Source organism: Aspergillus brasiliensis (genome assembly GCF_001889945.1).
Source record: "Aspergillus brasiliensis CBS 101740 unplaced genomic scaffold ASPBRscaffold_2, whole genome shotgun sequence".
NCBI classification, from domain to species: domain Eukaryota; kingdom Fungi; phylum Ascomycota; class Eurotiomycetes; order Eurotiales; family Aspergillaceae; genus Aspergillus; species Aspergillus brasiliensis.
The window spans coordinates 2,499,653-2,517,695 of NW_027137443.1; the positions used below are offsets into that span (position 1 = coordinate 2,499,653).

An 18,043-nucleotide genomic window follows, 5' to 3' on the forward strand; every position below is an offset into this window, starting at 1 on the left:
TTCATCTGTCATAGGCATTGTCTCGAGAAACCCGATCTTGTCTGCAATTATGATTGCTCGGCAATCGTCAAATTTATGCTGGGAACACATGATCCGCGCTTCACCATCAGTTCGGTGGCATCTGCCGTGGCGCAGCACAAGGCTGACGCACCTGCGCCATGACGCCACCCATATGCTCTGCTGAACACATCGATCAGGCAAACACGTTACCAGCGGATTCAGTCCTCGGTGTAGCAAATCTATCTTACCCCATTGATAATGAGCAGTTGCTCAGGAAGTTTCGCGTGTCTTCTATGATGACATCAGCATCTTTATAGTCACGTGGACGTGAATAAGAACTCTATCTTATCATCACATGATCCGGGCGTATCACGTTTATCGCGTCTCAATGCGCTTGGTCATTTCTCATTTCGCATCAACTCACAGATCACCGCGCACACTTTCCAATGGCTGAGACAACAAACGATGCAGCTGCAGCTGCAGCTGAGGCTCCTCAACCACCGGTTGTTACATTCAAAAAGCGCGGCGCAAAGGCCAGTCAGAACATCCGCAAAAGACCAGCGGCGCCCCCCGTATCGCAAGGCGACGATTCTTCCGACTTTTCCTCCTCCGAAGACGAATCGGGTCACAGAATAAAGCGCAGAAAGAACAAGGGTGCTGGGGTTGTCTCTGCTTCATCTGCAACTACCAAACCTGTCGATCGGGAACCTGCGACGACCGCCACCGGTGACGGCAAAGTCCAGCTCGCGGATACGAACGACGCCACAAAACATGTCGACTGGTTCGACGAGGATACTAAGGATGCGCGTTCATCGAAAGCTCAAGCTCCCTCGAGTGAGCCGCAGATGCCAGATGGCACATATAAGGGACTGGCGAGTCAGACATCTTTCATCAAGAAGAACCCAAATGCGCCAAATAGGTCGTTCGGACCGATCAAGGCGGCGACTAACATCCGTACCATCACTGTGACGGATTACTCTCCGGATGTGTGCAAGGATTACAAGCAGACTGGGTTCTGTGGTTTCGGTGATAATTGGTAAGTGTCTTCGCGTCTTCCCCTCGATGGACACATTTGCCACCTGATCTGGGGCAGCCTATCTTCTTGAAACCTACGCTAACCATTTCTGTGAAGTAAATTCCTTCACGATCGAAGCGACTACAAACAAGGATGGGAACTTGATCGAGAATGGGAGACCGTCACCAAGGGCAAACAACTGAAGGGAACGGTGGTCGCGAGTGCCGATCGGACAAAGACGGAGATCAAGGACGACGATGAAGAGGCTATGCTGGAAGACATTCCGTTTGCCTGTTTCATCTGCAAGGGGCCATACAGGGAGCCTATCGTCACGAAGTGCGGTCACTACTTCTGCGAGTCGTGTGCTCTGCAAAGATACAAGAAGGATCCCAGTTGTGCCGCCTGTGGATCCGCCACGAATGGCTTATTCAGTTCGGCCAAGAGATTGAAAAAGCTTCTAGACAGGAAGAGGGAGCTTGCGGCGAAGAGGAGGCAGGAGGCTATTGAAGCCGGTGAGGAAGTGAGTGACGAGGAAGACGAAGAATGAGTTGTATGTACATATATATCAACAGTTTCGGATATGGCAAATGTCAGCCGGACGCTCTGAGAGCGTCTGGATCACCAGAGGACTCTTTCATGTCAATTCTCTTGTAGACAACATGCTTTGTGCTGAGACCCATTTTATTGTAAGCTTGGTACTCCGGGCTTTAATCGCACGGGCCATTCATATGGGTTGCTACCCCTTTACGAATACTGTGACCTTTGACAAACTTCGCAAGATTAAATCATGAACACAATGCCTCGTATTGGCCTTGAGATGAAAAAACCAAACGGATAAAACTATAACCGGTAGCTCTAGCTCTTTTGTTACTCGGTAGTATTGATTTGCGTAGCCTAGCGATGTACTGTCTTGATGAATTGACATCTGCATGAACGCGAACCAGATAAGCAACACGTCAGCGTGTTGACTCCCAAACGATGATGTGGCTTAGCCTGTGGATGTTTTCTCGAACAACTGTAGAATGAATTGATCATATACATCAACCTGCCCAAGGCTGAGGCGAGAGTGGGGAGGCCATACGTATGCCTCGATCCACTCCGAGGCGCTAGTTGTGCCCTAAACGCTCTCGTGGGGATCCGACGTGTGGCCACCTTCTGCTTCGGAAGTCGGTATGATATTAGACTTAACTAATTGTCAGTAATTTTAGACATTGTGTGTTGCTTTCCTCCATGATAACTCCCTCAAATCAGTGATCAATATAACAGTTAATGAGCAGGTTCTATCCACCATCACCATACAATATGTGAAGCCGGGCTGTACCAAACTATGGAGACTACGAACCCTAAACTTGGTATTAGACGCCCCGTCTCAATAATATTCCCGTTCTATCCATGGAAAAGACGTTGACAGCCCCTGATAGGCAACACTGTTTACATTCCCCCCCTAAGAATCATGGGGGCGCAATGTCAAGCGTGGAGTAGGGGGTTGAACATAGAACCGCCGTCTCATAAATCATAACAATTAGTAGCAACCAAGCCACAAAAGCCCCATACACAACGATGTCTTCGACGCTATCGTTATAATTACTACGGAGAAACATGCGTCCCACTTCTGCTTGAAGAAAGGCGTTGCCTACTGTGGCCCAGTTGTCTATGTCCCCACCCCGCCGCTTGATTCTAAGTAAGCAACGTGGTTATTTAAGGCCTCTACTTCACCTTGACCTTCTCTATCCTTAGGAAACAACAACATCCATCCTCACGACCTATCCACAATGGGTTTCTTCTCACACCATCACCACAATAACCCCCCTCCTCCCGGACCTCAGGGCCCTCCGCCGCCCCAAGGCCCTGGGCCCTGGGACCGTCCAGGTGGCCCTCCGCCGCCGCCTGGTCCTCATGGCCCTCCCCCTCCTGATCCTAGAGACCCTTGGGCTCGTCCTCCTGGTCCTCCTGGCCCTCCTGGCCCTCCTCCTCCAGGTCCCAGAGACCCCTGGGATCGCCCCGGCGGTCCTCCCGGTCCTCCTCCTCCGGGACCAAGAGATCCTTGGGACCGTCCTGGCGGGCCTCCTGGCGGGCCTCCTGGCCCTCCTCCTCCGCCTGGCCCTCCCGGTCCTCCCGGTCCTCCGCCTCCCGGACCCCATGAGGTATGTTAAATAAGAAATCTCTATCTTGAAGTTGTCTCTGTTTTTGTACTAACGATGTGGGAAGTACCGCCGGTGGTAAACAAACAACGGTGTTTGTTTGCTAGAAAGTGATGGTTTTCTTTATTCTGTATATACGTTGTGTGTTGATTGAGAGTTCTGTATATGATTCCCAATTGCATTTCATTCTTCTCGTTTGCATCATACTCATTTTCATCATCATGGTATTCATCGATATAAGCCGGTAGAATATGCTCAACATAACAGATACTAAGTAGAGTTCAATCATAAATACATACATAATCATAGAAAGAAAACCTAAAAGATCACTCCCACTCCCCATCCAATTCAATCTCCTCACCCCTCTCCTGCATCTCCAACAACCCATCAATAGTCCAGTCCCGATAGACATGACCGCGGGGAATATTCGTATCCTGGAACGGTGTGCCCCGCTGCAAATGATCCAGGACCTTGCTGTAGTTCTCCTCGGCGTATTGTTCCGGCTCGTGGCCCCAGATCCACTCCGCTGTCAGATAATGGAGCCCCTTGGGCGTGAATTTATCTTTCTTCGGGGTTTCGGAGTAGCTTTTCAGATTGACGAGGCCTAACTTTTGGAGACAGGATACTCGGACGAAGCTGTATACCCATCCATGGATTATTAGCCACGAGCTCAGTCAATAACACCTTGTTGTATCAGAAGGCCGAGTAAGAAACATACCGTAGCCTATTATGGATCCTCAACGCCCAGCGCACCTGCTCTGTCTTCCCCGCCATCCGCAAGCACGTAGCTAGAGAGACAGCATCTTCGATTGCCTGCGTCGCACCATTTCCTGAGGCCGGAATGTAGGTATGTGCTGCATCGCCAATCTGCACGATACGGCCTGCTGGTGAGACCCAGGTGGGTTGAGGATCCCGCCACATCACGCGGAAGTGAAGGAGTCGGTCTTGCGGGGTGAGGCGGATTAGTCGATCTGCTACTTCTGGCCAGTCTGGGATGGTTGCGGTTATTTTGAGGACGTCTTCCAGGTCGGATTTGTGGGACCAGGATTCTGTGGCGCTTTCGTAGTCCTAGGTTTATTGCAGTGTTAGATCTGAAGAACGGAAGCAGGTATATACTAGGAGTGTTTTGCTATCGTCGTTAGGACGGAATGGCTGTTTTACTCACCTTGTGGGATAAAGTCCAGGACATGATGTCGGGTGTCCTGATGACGAGGAAATGATAGTGCTCGCTTCGGACCAATTAGCACAGGTTACTTTCCATAGAAGCAGGTATTTGTAGACGTATGATCATACCCAGCCCAGAATTCTATCGGTCCTTCTTTCTCTCCTACCACCGGAAACCGCTCTCGAACCATCGGATCAGCCATGGCTATCTCCATGGGAAAGGCAGTCCGATACATGGCTTGTCCGGTTGGACGTGCACGAATCTCCTGGCCCAGCGTCACTTTGGTCGAATGGCTTCTCAACCCATCAGCAGCAATCACGACGTCTGCTTCCACTCGATCGCCATTCTCCAGGACTATACCCCCGCGCCCCGTATTGCTTCTCTCGAAATATTCTACCGCCTTGCATCCATACTCGACGTCGACACCAATGGCATGAAGCTGCTTGAGGAGCATGTCGTGGAGTTGAGGTCTCCAGTGGCGGGTGATTTGCCCTGGCACCTTCTTGGAGCCTTTCTCCTGTCTGTATTCTATGTGATTGGGGTTTGTCACACGATCACCACTCAATGTGTAGAAGGCAAGGCTGGGTGCGAATGCAATCTTCTCGTTCTCTTCGGCTACTTTGGGCCAGTGTTTGAATGCACGGGTTGCACTGGGGCCGATTGTGAACGAGTCACCTAGTAGATCTGTTAGCTGCAATGAGATCAACTGCGCAGGTCGGGGCGATGGCTAGCTTGCCTGTAGTGACTTCTTCCCCGGATCGTTCGACGATTCGAACTTCGTGTCCATTGCGCCAGCATTCGAGTGCGGCCATTAGTCCTGCAACCCCGGCTCCGACTATCAGGACTGATATGCCGGTTTGTGGGTAGCGTTGGGTGCAGTCGTCTGTCACGGTCATTTTGTTGGTGATAGAAATCTCTAAAACATCATATGTCACATTCTTGATGCTCAGAAAAAGCAAGGGGATTTGTAACTTGATTTATATTCTAGATGATCGGAGGAGTTTGTTGTATCTGACATCTATACAATCGGTGCTAAGGATGCCGACACGGACGCGGGATGCCGCTTATGCCGACCGGTGCCACCAACCATCTCACTCTCTGCACATCTTCACCTTCACCACGCCTTCAATACTGTCCCGCTCCCGACCGACATGTCCGCTCCTGACGCTCGACATCTAAAGGCTTGCAGGCCGTGTTCCAAAGCCAAGGTCCGCTGCGACCCCGGTCCGACCGATGCTTGCCAAAGGTAAAGTCGGACGAGGCCACCCGACCAAGAATAAGCACTAACGATGCAGCCAGATGTCATCGCCTGGGGAAAGAATGTATCAGACAGGCTTCGAAGCCGCACACGACAAAGCGGCATACTGTGTCGTACGTGTTTGTAGAGGTGCATGATTACTTTCAAATGGCTACTGACTGGTCCCTACAGTAGTGACGTCGGACGGCTAGAAAAGAAGCTCGATAATGTAACTTCACTGCTCACAGCCTCGCAAAGGTACATCGAAAGCATCGGCGGCAGCAATCATAGTCCATTGTCTGCCACCGATAATTCTATGATTGCTGTTCCTCCTGTATTGGATGAGGATGTGGAGAAAATGCTCGCAGATTTCGATGAGCGCATCACAAGGTTTCTTCCGTTCGTGGTACGCTCGCCTCGCATAGGCCCTGAAGACTTGCGCACTATAAAGCCATTCTTGAACTTGGTTATTCCAGCGGTTGTCTGCCAAGATGGACCTGCACAGGTGTCCCATTCGATTAAAGCTAAAGCATATTGGATGGAGCATATGCTAGCTAACGGGGAGCATAGCTTGGATCTTCTCCAAGGATTCCTTGCGTACCTTGGCTGGTGGGAGCAACTAGAAGCGGCCTTGCGATATATAGAATGCTGATGCTTCATCAGGACTCAGGCAATGGTGCCTGCGCCGCGTTCGACAATGATCAATAACTATCTGCATATTTTGGAGGCGCAGGTGATCAACCTCGACTTTCACCGGGAGAATAAACTGTGTACTCCGGGCACGGTATTCTCCTACCTCCGCGTCTTCAAATACGATGAACGCATGCGCAATTCCCGCACCTTGGAGGAACTCAGAGCTTACCTTGGATGCTACTACATGGTCAATATGTGTGTCTTATGATCAACACGGTACCATTTAACGCTGACTGTAACAGGCTATCATTATGCCTGGGAGAAAAAGAGCCCATGGAATATACAACATACACAGATGACTGTTGTCGCAGAATCCAAGAAGCAGCCGAATGTGGAACCGACCCGTACCTCCTCCAGCTAGTCCGCATAGCCCACATGGGCGAGAAAATATACCGCGCCGTCCAGTACCACGAAAAGGACACCCCTACCGGTATAGCACCAAAAGCTATGGCAATACGCTGGCTACAGAAGGAACTCCAGCAACTCAAAGGTTCATTTGCTTGCGAATTCCCGCAATCCAGTACGTCCCTCATCAACCTACTTCTTGACCAAATCTTCACAGACCTAACAAACCCCCCAGTAATCCTCAACCTACACTATCACACCCTCGATATGCTCCTATACCGCATAGCCCTAGAGCGCCCTTTCGAAGACACAACCTTCAAGAACTACCCGCTCACCCAAATCGACGTCCTCTGCGCCTGTCTAAATGCCACACGATCTCTATTCGACACCCTCTTCTCCATCCCACCCATCCTCTACCTCCAACTCCCATACACCTGCTGGACGCAAGTCGGCCACGGCCTCGCCATCCTGTCCCGACTCCTCGTTCACAACGACCCCACGGGCTGCTGGGACCGAGGGTGGGCCCGCCAGACAATCAGCTTCGAAGACACCGTCGACACTTTCTCCATGAAAGTTGATGAAGCTGTCGCGCAGGCACAGGCTGACAATATCTATACCCCGCCTATCTTCACGCATATCAAAGCTAGGACAGTTATTTGGAAAGAGGCGCACCAGGCGCGTTGCGATACTATGGATAAATGGAGATGGAATCAGGAGCAGGTCCAGATGGCGGCTTCTTCTGGGGCTGGTGCTGAAGCCGATGTGGATGGGATGATTCCTGATGTCAGTATGGAGGATTTGTTGGCTATGGGGCCGATATGGAACTTGTTTAGTTTGTAATGTTGGGTAGATGGATATTCCCTTATGTTCATGTCTCTTGCAATGCTACTTGTTCTCTGTGCGAGTGAGTCATGTGCGTGCTTGTGAGACTGCAGGGACTGGGCCATGTCACACGGTAAGTACCTACTATCGAAGCCCAACGTGGATGCTGTCGTCATTCACTGCTAATTGTTCTACGTGAGTCACAGGTTAGATTAACTCGGTATTTCGCGTCGACGCGTCTCTGGCGCCTACGGCCATTGGCTGGCTCCTCAAGAGTGGATTTTGGCGATTGTTCAACATCTCGGTCAATCCTGGGCTTTCATTGGTTACGAGTGATTGTATGACCTGTATATGAGTCACTGTTTTGTGGGGTTACCTGGTGGTTGTGTCACCAAGATAAGATGGGATGAGATGAGATCAGATCAGATATGGTACGTTTGATGTAATAATGTATGCAATCAACATTGGTCATAATCTAAGACGGTATCAACAATCGTATCCAAAACAGACATTCAAACAATATGCCATATGAAGAACAAGCGCTTATATATCCCCATTAGCTTATGCCATGCAAGAAAAAAACTGGGTATCTTGATCCTCCGCACAGCCCCGGACAGCATGTTCTCACATGTAATGGGGCTGCCTCCGTGTTGACATATCATCCGTTCGAACATTCTGCTCATCTAGTCATTTTCCATACTTCATCCGCGGGGAGCTGTTGTCTCGCTGTTTCTTGATGGAGGTAAAGGCGCCCGTATACTCCTTCCACGCCTCCCACAGTATATAACCAGGGACAACGACCCAGAGTCCGTTGAAGATGACAATGTACAGCACGAAATAGAGGAAGCTATCAGTAGCCAACGCTGTATTGCCAGTCAGCATCTCCGGCAGGAAAGTCATGAAGCCTCCGTATATCTCGGCCGTCGCCAGCACAATCATCATGAACCACATCTTTCCCTTGATCGCATCCTTCTCCCTCGACTGCCGGCCGGAAGCCTGATAGACCCAATAGCTGATCAAGGAGGCGGTGATCCCGCCGAAGAAGACAGTGATCAACTCGATCGAGACGATGGTGGGATCGGCACCACCCCAGCGGTGGTCTGCCTGAGCGTACTCATGCCACAGTTTGGCGGTCGGTGAGTTAGAGTATGTGGCGCCGTAGACGTGGTCGTTGTCACCGAGGAATACGGGGTCACGGCTCTCGCTGGGGGAAATGGGGGCGTAGCTGAAGAAGCAGTGGAAGAGGAAGAGACCTTCCATGCCAAAGTGGACGAGGGCATCGAATAGGTGCCATCCGAACAGCCAGCGATCGCGTCTGGGGTGACTCGTGGCAGGCAGGAGATAGTTGGTGAGGAAGAAAGGTATGAGGAAGATGACGAGGAAGTAGAACAATGAAAATATCATCTGAAGGTCGATGTTGAATGGCATGTTGGAAGATTCTGGAGGAATGGCCCGGCCAATTTGGCTCTCTAGTAATGTCTCGGTTGTCTTGGGAATGTCGGTATGGTTCCCGGCGAAGGATCTAATAAATTGAAAGGCGTTGTCAAATTGGAGGCTTGAAGCCGCCCAAAGGGAGTCGAGCGAAGTTATAAATGCCATAGTAATCGCCACTAGCTGTTAGCGTGACCTGACAATGAGAAACAAAAGCCAAAGTGGTCAATGAAGACCGATGATGCTATTTATTGTTGATGCGGAGGCTATTTTTGAGCCCCTGAAACGCGTAGAGTTCCGTGATCGCCTGAGGCATACTTCAACTATGCCTATTTGGGTCGGAAAGACCCACCGCTCTCTTAATTGGGTTTGTTTGCTTTCTTTGACATCCTCCTCTCCCTCTTGTTCAATTTCCCATCTGGCCTGGTCATCGTCATCTTCATTGATGGTATCTGTCGAGAAATTCTCTTACGAAGGGAGGGAAGTACAGACCTGTAAGTGGCATGCTCTTGGCTGGATCCGGACAATGAAAGGAAATAACTACGCGCTAACGCTAGATAGACTCCGCACGCACCAGCGGTTGATGATCTGCCCATGGATGTTGTTCCCTTCTTGATGGTGTGGACAGTCCGTCACGGAGCCGATGCTCTCGGATCCGATAAGAAGGTTCATCGAGCTCATCTAGATATGGAGTTCAATGCTATACAGCCATCTTGATTGCAGCTCACAGCATCCCGCGATTATGACCATATACATGAATGTTCGATTAATCAACTTGACCCCAAAGCAGTGATCCGGGGTATAGCGACTCCGTTCTTTGTTGCTCCTGGGGCAAAGTGAAAGGAGCCACAGCCAACCACCTGTCGCTGACTACAGATCTAGAGTGTTGAATCGCCGGGGAGCTATCACTTCCTGACGCTGTGATTTGCACTTGGCCCAAACTCTATTCCCTTGTACCCTACCTAGCTCTGCAATGATGATCCCTGCTGTCCTACTCTATGCTGCGCCTCGTAGTAGTCTTGCTCATTGATTGCGTTTCCGATGGTCCCTTTACACGAGATCACTATCGTGCTTGCCCAAGTACCGGGGGTCTTGATTGTACACTACAACTTTGCGCCAACCCCAATGTCGAAAAGAGTCACATGAAGCAGCCCATTTGCGCCATCCCTCCTTCTAATTTCGTTTCGTGGTTTTCTCGCCTAGCTGTATGCTTATAAAGTACGTATTCCGAGCTATCGTTCTGAGACACTGGCTACGTGTTGCGTCCTTCGTCTCCACCAGCCTCTGGCTTTGACACTTTCTGCCTACTGATGAGTCACTTGTCCACTGACATTTCCGGTAATATCCTTATTTCTCTTATCCTTTTTTGAGACTGGTGATTCATTATAGCTTACCTATTATAGCCTACCTAATTGATAAGCAAGTTTCGGACATGGCTGCTAATTTCGAAGCTGCGGATATTCCGGAACTTACCAAACTGGCACGCGACCTGTATCTTACATGCAATTCCATCTCCGGAGATGCCCCTGACGGCTTCAGCCAGCTTGTCGCTAGTCTGGCATCCCTGCATGGTGTGTTTCAAACCCTGAGAGATGATGTCAGCTTCAGGAAGTTCGAGCTTGCAGAGTCAGAAGAGGAATGTAGGCATACCCTGCATCGGTGCCTGAATTCTTGCTCAGGGACCTTACAGCAGCTGAAGGAGGTTGTCGACATGTACCGAAGTTTAGGCTTTGAGAACGGAAGACAGTTATGGCAGTCCATAGATTGGATGACGCAGCAAGCGTTTATTGACGATCTCAAGTCTAAAATTGTGGCTCATACATGCCATCTAGGCGTATGTGTCGGCTCTCTCACCAGGTGAGCTTCCATAACTAGTAAGATATTGACAATGTCTCATTCTTCAGACCTCCTCTAGGAAGGACTGAAAGCTCAGCGACAAAAGGGTCGGCAAAAGATGTACCTCCCCCAACTCCTTCATCTTGGCAGGCACATGACGATGTCTCGCCTATATCAATTTCGGTTTCTACGCCCCGCCAGCAGAACTTCCTTATTCTAGCGGAGCTGGATGGGGCGGAACCCGCCAGGTCAAATTCTGCGGCTACACAACCGTCATGTCCGCCAGAGGAGCCCTCCCATGTTTCGGCTTCCTCCGAATCCGTTCTGTCGGGGAACTCGGATACGTCTAGTTTTACAGCTACCACGTACACTTCACCTACAAGTCCAGCTACGTCGACTTTCAGCCCCCCACAATCAGTTGCTCCAGAGGCCTTTTCGACAGAGAAAGAAGTTGTTTGGTCTCGTGGACCAGGGTCTGGATTCTCAACTATACAACATCAAGGGCAAATTCAACGGTCAACCTCAATCAAGCCAGGCGAGTCAACGCCGTGGGATAGCCCTGGCCATTCAGGAGCTGATGCTATACAAGAACTCCACCGACGACAACTGCGAGACCAACTCTTCCGATCGCTGCGGTGTGAACCACGTGATAAAACCCATCAACCTGATGCGGAACTCCTCGCAAGTTTTGATCATATAGCCCACAAGGAAGAGCGAGCTCAGCAACTCACTGCGAGATGCTGGCTCTTAGTCGCTGTGTGGTGGCTACTGAAGGTATACGCATCAAGCCTTTCCCTTGTGACAGCTGCTTATGTGCGGAAAGGCTAGGACAGCACTTGCAAATAGCGAAAGATCGACACTGGCAAGCACCAAAGGCAGTGTGAGCCCGTCTGCATTGTCATGTAACTCAAGCCACCAGGCATACGTGGACCTCCTGAAAGCATCATACATCCTCTATGACATAGTCTTGAATTGTGACAACCCACAGCTGCTTTTGGAGGATGAAAACAGAAAAATGATCTCAGATCTCTCAGACGTAAGTCCTTCAATGGACAATTTACTTTGCTCAAGCTAAGCAATTCAAAGGGTATCAAAGAAGACTTTGGGCAATTCAGCGCTGTTGATATCCCGGATTACGCTGCGATCCATTCCCAGAACCTCGACTTCTGGGAACCTCTGCAGCCCGAAGAGATGATTGGCAAAGATGGTCAACCAGCTAAGCCAGGAAACTTCTGCTATATCACAGTAGGATTAGAAGATGCTGGTAAAGAGGATGAGCAAGTTCTTTTCCGAACTTTTGTGAATGCAGGCATTGGGACTAAGAAGCTCCGTATGCGATCCAGAGGAGCTCCATACATGCTGCTACTGTCCACAAAGTATGGCGAAAGCGAGCCCAAAATCGCCCTCTGCAACCAGTACGGAACATTCTGTTTACAACGAGACTGTAAGTGTACTTACACGTCTGACTGATGTGGCCAGGAAAGATGAATCTAAAACATTTCACAGTGGCACCAGGCGATCTGGCTCAGTTGATCCAGGTATCAAATGCATCACTCACCAATCTAACCGTGCCAAAGCCGACCGAGCCCGTGACACTGAAATTCGACACCATGACTCTGTCCATTTCATTTCAGTACGTGTCAGATATTATGCAAATGATCAGCATGCCCAAAGCATACTTTGATGCCGTCCAGATACGGGAGCCGCTTGATTCCGACCAGTTCACTGAGACTGTTATATTCAAAAGCTCAGCCGAATCGCTTGAGCAGTTGAGAATGCCCAGCATGGTATCAGCTAGTCCTCCCACAGTGCACAGATCTTGCGAAGTGCGCATCCTGGAAAGGTCTTTTGGCGAGGCGTGGCGCTCTATCCGACGCATCGTAATCAGCTCTTCAACGCCTGACAAATCTGGGCAAACTACCGAATTCTTCATGCCTCTCAGCCATGTCCAAGTCAGCCGTACCACGGCTTCTGGCTTCATCTTGCTCAAATGGTCAGACACTGGTCAGGAGAGGTCGAGCAAGACAGATGGGAACTACCACCCGCTTTTCAGTTACGTCTACGACAGTAGCAATCCAAACATAGGCCTTGGTATTCAATTTCGCTCACAAGAGGCAGTGGATGAACTGGAAAGAGTTGTTCTGGGTTTAGGCACAAGGCCTGCATTTACCTGGTCTCAGGCCAAAAGCTCAGGCCATGTCTATGAGGCCGTTGACATTGCGCCAGTTGAGAGGCGCTATAAGGCGGTTATGATTTGTCGAGCTCGCGCGGAGTGGAAGCAGTGCAGTCTACATTATCTCTTCCGTGATATGGACTATCTGTATGACCATTCCAATCTCCGTGTGAGGTTTCCCCGTGCATTAGCCACCACTTACATATCATCGCATGTTGACCAGTTATATCGGGCTGACCAACGTGTATTTTTCTCTCATTGCGAGAGAGACCTAAGGGATATGACCGTGGAGTTTGATGAAGAGCGCGTACTGATGGCGTTTATGTCCTCGCTTGCATCAACACATAAGCTGGTCTTCTCCAGAAGAGCCACATCCCTCATGACCAAAGAAAAGCTCCTAGTGCTCGGTCCTAGAAAGTCAGTCAAAGGAGACTCTCAAGTGCAGCTATGGCGGGATGGAAATACCATCCGTCTTGCATCGCGATGGAATGACCATATCATGGACCGGTGGCTCACAATGACCATACCGCCATCCGAACCATCTAGAGCAGGAAACCTGGTCAGCCTTCCCCCATGCAGCTACTCAAGGGGGATGGTTCTCAACATGGGAAAGATAGCAGCGGGGGCAGCCAAGAATCAAAGTAGGGAACACAAGACGGGGCCAATTACCATCACCTTTCCCAATCTAAAAGGTATGCCTTATTTTGCTTAGAGGAAAGACGAGGCTGATGTGATATAGATCGGGAAGAGTTTGTTGCGGCCATAACGGGCAACCATCTGAAATAGACAGCAAAGCTTAGTATCAAGAATGGTTTTTGTAGGGTTCAAGGCAGAGTGCCTTTACAATGATCGTGTGGGATCCGTAGTCAAGATTGACTGTTCTAGCAGAATGCAGGAGGATGTACTATGCGGGCCATGTCCCCACCATGAGAATGAGGAAACCATGGATCTTGGAAACCCAATTCGAACACAAGATACCAGGAAATCCAAACAATAAAAACACACACTTTACTTATGAAAACGGGGGAACATCCCAACGGAGGTTCTACATTCACGCAAAATAAATTATACGAAAAGAGTAGTCACGCCCGGGATCGAACCGGGAACCTTCTCGGCACCTCGAAAGGAGAAACTCACTTGATGTGAACGAGAAATCATAACCATTAGACCACGTGACTGGACGATACGAAGACATGCCATTTTTTGGTTTACAGAGTAGATTGTTTTGCTCCATATGTATCTCCGATTGGTGTCTCTGGGAATCATGACTGCCGTTTACCTTCACCAATTTGCCATAGCAGGCCTGGGAGCTTTGTTTCGGTAGACCAGCATTGATGATCGAGAATACTCTTTATTATGGGCCTGTTCTCTGAACTTGTTGCCCTGTACTGGCCACAGACTGATGGCGGCGCTATCAGCTAGAAAGGTAATCCGAATGTTGACTGTTACACACATCCATATCCCGTCCAGACACGAGCCAAAAGGAGATACTACCAGGTACCTATAAGTTTGGATAGATGACAGTAGCCAGATTATAATAATACTAGCGGGGATGTATAGAACGAGCTACTATCACATGACAACAAGCTTGAAAACCCAGGGAGAAACCAGGTCTGTGCTGCAATGCAACAGCAACATGCAACATTTCCATCTCCGCCTCCAAACAATATGCGCTGATCGCTTCTCGTGCCGGAGAAAAAAAGAACAAAGCTATCAGCACGTACAAGCTTGTGATAAGAGCAAAAGACGGTAGATCACCCGTCCATGTCGATGAATAGAATACATCGTTCAAGTCACTTTCATCTTGTACCCCGCTTGATCATGCCGCTCATCTGGGGATCCGCACGAACATCATCTTCTCAGACAGAGTCTGCAGAATCCACCCCAGACAGGTAGCTCTATATTTTTTGACAACCCTCTGCAGAATTTCTAGGTGCATTTATTTCAAAGCTAGTATTGCAATTCTTATTAATAGGAATCCTTCCCGCCGCGTAAACTTCTCGCTGACTATCTTCTGATTTGTCATGGCGAACTATTGCTCATCCTCCGTGACTCAATTCAAGGCGTGTCTATCCGGTTCCTCACTAACGGATGACCAGTGAAGGGTGGCTCAAATCATCTATTCTTCAGCGCCTGCCCCCCAGATCGCCCTCAGTCAGTTAGTCGCCCGGGTGATCTCTCCCCAGTGTTCTTGTCGCCGACGCGTGCGCCTTGCACGTGCGAGCCTCATGACCCATGGGCAAAAGGCTGAGCTCTTATAACGCGAGACTCGTTACCAACTGCTCCGGGGCGTTTTGTTGAGATGTGTCCAGTTTGCCGCACCATGATTAGTGCTTGCCCTGTTGGCAAGTCTTGGGATCTTTTCTGTCGAGGAGGAACTGACTGAGATACTGGGTATTTTGTTGTTGCCTGGTTGTTCCTTTTTCTTTTGCATAGGTATCTACCCGTTCGAGTCATTTCATTCCATCGTATTTATAGTCGGTTCTTATCCGTTGCTACGGTTCCTAACTAATTGATAATCTTTTTTAGTACTTATAGTTGCTATTACTTTGTTGATATGCCACACTTGGTCCACCATCGACGACGCCACTCTTGGCCATACTGCGGCCCCGGAACGCAGCTCCGTGAACGACGAAACTTGCCGCTAGTCATCGCTGAGCAGCAACGCCAGTTCGAACAGCAGTTCTTGACGCCCGTGGGATCGGAGGATTTGCTCGAGGATGATGCCGCATCAGCGGGTATCGTTCGTTCCAGGACTGCCCGGTCCCATCGACGTTGGTACGCTCCGTGGGAATCAGCTTCTCCTGGAGCACCTGGACAAGTTACCACAGACCATCATGCCGGATCTGGATCGGGGTCCTTCCGGAAAATGATCCGTCCACCTCTGGATAAGGCACGTTCACTCTTCGTGCTACCGACCACCACTACTACCGGGGAAAGTGTGCTGGTTTCATACTGGATGCCTCAGGGAGTTCCTGTTCTACCACCTTCAGCTCCGGTCGCTAAACGAGGAAGAGTTGCTGATGTTAAAGCTGGAGCTGGATATTTGTCTGTTGAGCGATATCATCGACGATGCCATTCAGAGCAGCCTCGGTCTTGGAAAAGGCCCAGCGCTGAGTTGTGGCCGTTGGAGGAGGAGCAATAGCTTGTGTGCACAGTCTATTGGTTTGTGCTGTTTTCTTGGTTATATCGCTGTGCTTGTTTTTCACAGGTTTGTACGCATTGCATCGCGAGGGTTGATTTCATGGCGTTGAGTGGGCATTCTGCATGCGATGAGCTTTGATGGCGGCTGCTTGACTGATTCAATAATAGCAAGACCAAGATGTCATGTTAAGGCTAGAAATTGAAGAAAATGACAGTCTTAGGAGCAAGACTCGTCGCAGCAATATTCTTTCCTGTATAATTTTCAGTAGGAATCCCCTCTCCTTGTGCACGGAAGCGCGTGCCGGCCAGCCTCTTGGCACGGGGCACGTGAAGTACCATGATGTCATTGGTCAAATTCAAGAGCCTCAAGTGGGTCACTAGCCGGCGTCCCAATTGGGAAGGCCGTCTGAGACTCCAGCTGGCACCTCAGGCTGTCTGTCAACACCATCCGCAGCGCATCGCCTACCCTTTAATTCCCTCATTTCATTCCATCGAGGGATTTTCATATATCCCGCAGTTGGACCGTGACAATTTCAGCAGGGATCATGTTTCAGATAGGAGTTATTTTCACGCGGTTGCTATTAAAAGCAACCCGTGAGTGAGTTCTCTCTGGTTCATGGTAGCCTGGAGAGGGGAAGGAGAGCCCGAGAGACCAGGGTGGAGATCAGCACTAAACTAATACCTGGAACGAACAAGTCAACAACACCTCCTGTGAGCCGTAAGCCCTATATTCCGTCCCTAGTCCGGATTCGAACATCATTTCCTATCCTGCCCGCTAAGTCCGAGCGATCATTCCTGTCTGCAAGGTGGGGGCTAATTTCTCACCCATTCTGTTCAGTGTTGCTTCGCGGGAAGAATTCTGGAAGTTGGTCTGGAATGCCATAGAGCTGACAGCTCGACTCATGGTCGGACAAAAACAACGATAATGAGCATTCCAACGACCTATCACCAAAGAACACACAATCAATTTCCGACGGGCGCGCCCGAACAGCGACAGAAACAAGGCAGCCTTGTGGACGCTGCTGCAGTGGATTTAGCGGTGAAAATGGAGCCTCCCGATGGGTCATTCCCCAGTGACAGGCGTGCTGATTGGCGGGCTCGTAAGGCCATAGGGCAGACGCGTGGAGATGACTGGAGAATAATGGAGATCCTCACCGACTGGCCCATCATTCAGCTGCCGTCCGTGACTCAAGAAGGGGCCATTTGAGCCCTATCGATGGAGCCCCTCCGTGCTGGCATTCTTTCATTCGTTCACTCGGGCTTCCCGGCAGGGGGCCCCATGCCCCGGATAGGGCCAGTGCTGTTTTGATAGGCTGATGGGTGGGCTTCCAGACGTGCTCGGAATGAGCACGGAAGTAGGGGACGATGGAACATAAATACGCTCATTTCCGCTGCCTTTTCCCCCGAATGCTATATCCTCATTTTACACTTTTATCACTCTACGCTCCTCTCCCATAATTCCCTTTGGAGAATTACTAGTTGTTAATGGAAATGAACGACGACCACCAGACTTCCACTCAGCCAAACACCCTCAAGCGGGCTCTTTCTCAATCCACTACTTCCACCACCTCATCAACAACCACCAACTCCCACGCTACAAAGGCTAGGCATCACAAAGCAAGCCGCCTGTCTAGTGTGAAACAATTTCTCCGGTCGCGTTCTCACTCTCCGACCGCGGCTTCTATCCCTTCGAACCGCTCCTCCCCATCATCCAGCTTCGAAATACCTCGAAGCATTCCTGCAAACTCTACTCCTCGTCACTCTGCGAGCCCCGTCTCCACCATGTCTCCTAGCAGAGTCTCTACCGATGATGACAACCACAGCGCGAGCTACAAGCGTGTATCCTCCACCCACACCCGCAGAAGCGGCCACGACTACCGTCGTTACAGTGGCACAGTGAACCACTACGGCCGTCACTCGAATGACTGGCTCTTTGGTGGCTTCAGTCTGCGGGATACTGTTCGAGATGGAGTGGATCGCCTGAGACACCATCATGCCAAGGGTTGAACCACCAATATTTTGCGCGCTTGTATCTAATGGA

The 18,043-nt window shown here is 50.1% G+C and overlaps 8 protein-coding genes and 1 non-coding gene across 9 annotated transcripts; 6 read left to right on the top strand and 3 right to left on the bottom strand.

Moving 5' to 3' along the window:
* Window positions 1–223: 223 nt before the first annotated feature.
* ASPBRDRAFT_72266 (U2-type spliceosomal complex subunit CWC24) lies at window positions 224–1,643 on the top strand. The gene is made up of 2 exons (XM_067629160.1): window positions 224–1,036; window positions 1,133–1,643. Exons 1-2 carry the CDS (start codon window positions 447–449, stop codon window positions 1,560–1,562), a joined length of 1,020 nt encoding a protein of 339 aa, XP_067483516.1. The 5' UTR covers window positions 224–446; the 3' UTR covers window positions 1,563–1,643.
* A 1,109-nt stretch (window positions 1,644–2,752) lies between these two features.
* ASPBRDRAFT_203915 (uncharacterized protein) lies at window positions 2,753–3,355 on the top strand. Its single transcript, XM_067621685.1, has 2 exons — window positions 2,753–3,159; window positions 3,224–3,355. The coding sequence occupies exons 1-2, from the start codon at window positions 2,788–2,790 to the stop codon at window positions 3,236–3,238; spliced, it is 387 nt and encodes a 128-aa protein (XP_067483517.1). The 5' UTR covers window positions 2,753–2,787; the 3' UTR covers window positions 3,239–3,355.
* A 43-nt stretch (window positions 3,356–3,398) lies between these two features.
* Window positions 3,399–5,328, bottom strand: ASPBRDRAFT_38700 (FAD-dependent oxidoreductase). Its single transcript, XM_067623990.1, has 5 exons — window positions 5,058–5,328; window positions 4,450–4,996; window positions 4,322–4,385; window positions 3,875–4,224; window positions 3,399–3,792 (listed from the first exon to the last, which is right to left on the bottom strand). Exons 1-5 carry the CDS (start codon window positions 5,215–5,217, stop codon window positions 3,483–3,485), a joined length of 1,431 nt encoding a protein of 476 aa, XP_067483518.1. The 5' UTR covers window positions 5,218–5,328; the 3' UTR covers window positions 3,399–3,482.
* Window positions 5,329–5,472: 144 nt separating this feature from the next.
* ASPBRDRAFT_26751 (fungal specific transcription factor domain-containing protein) lies at window positions 5,473–7,436 on the top strand (the record flags this gene model as incomplete). Its single annotated transcript, XM_067622300.1, has 5 exons — window positions 5,473–5,567; window positions 5,751–6,167; window positions 6,222–6,446; window positions 6,494–6,771; window positions 6,814–7,436. The coding sequence occupies 5 exons, from the start codon at window positions 5,473–5,475 to the stop codon at window positions 7,434–7,436; spliced, it is 1,638 nt and encodes a 545-aa protein (XP_067483519.1).
* Window positions 7,437–8,105: 669 nt separating this feature from the next.
* Window positions 8,106–9,017, bottom strand: ASPBRDRAFT_51912 (EXPERA domain-containing protein; the record flags this gene model as incomplete). The annotated part of the gene is made up of 1 exon (XM_067626814.1): window positions 8,106–9,017. The coding sequence occupies one exon, from the start codon at window positions 9,015–9,017 to the stop codon at window positions 8,106–8,108; it is 912 nt and encodes a 303-aa protein (XP_067483520.1).
* A 1,264-nt stretch (window positions 9,018–10,281) lies between these two features.
* On the top strand, window positions 10,282–13,644 carry ASPBRDRAFT_192430 (uncharacterized protein; the record flags this gene model as incomplete). Its single annotated transcript, XM_067620480.1, has 6 exons — window positions 10,282–10,706; window positions 10,754–11,459; window positions 11,509–11,721; window positions 11,772–12,129; window positions 12,192–13,550; window positions 13,598–13,644. 6 exons carry the CDS (start codon window positions 10,282–10,284, stop codon window positions 13,642–13,644), a joined length of 3,108 nt encoding a protein of 1,035 aa, XP_067483521.1.
* A 293-nt stretch (window positions 13,645–13,937) lies between these two features.
* ASPBRDRAFT_t47 lies at window positions 13,938–14,036 on the bottom strand. Its single transcript has one exon. It is a non-coding gene; the product is annotated as a tRNA-Val (tRNA).
* A 1,379-nt stretch (window positions 14,037–15,415) lies between these two features.
* ASPBRDRAFT_115618 (uncharacterized protein) lies at window positions 15,416–16,003 on the top strand (the record flags this gene model as incomplete). The annotated part of the gene is made up of 1 exon (XM_067616915.1): window positions 15,416–16,003. One exon carries the CDS (start codon window positions 15,416–15,418, stop codon window positions 16,001–16,003), a length of 588 nt encoding a protein of 195 aa, XP_067483522.1.
* Window positions 16,004–17,493: 1,490 nt separating this feature from the next.
* On the top strand, window positions 17,494–18,009 carry ASPBRDRAFT_115472 (uncharacterized protein; the record flags this gene model as incomplete). Its single annotated transcript, XM_067616902.1, has 1 exon — window positions 17,494–18,009. The coding sequence occupies one exon, from the start codon at window positions 17,494–17,496 to the stop codon at window positions 18,007–18,009; it is 516 nt and encodes a 171-aa protein (XP_067483523.1).
* Between the last annotated feature and the right edge of the window lie 34 nt (window positions 18,010–18,043).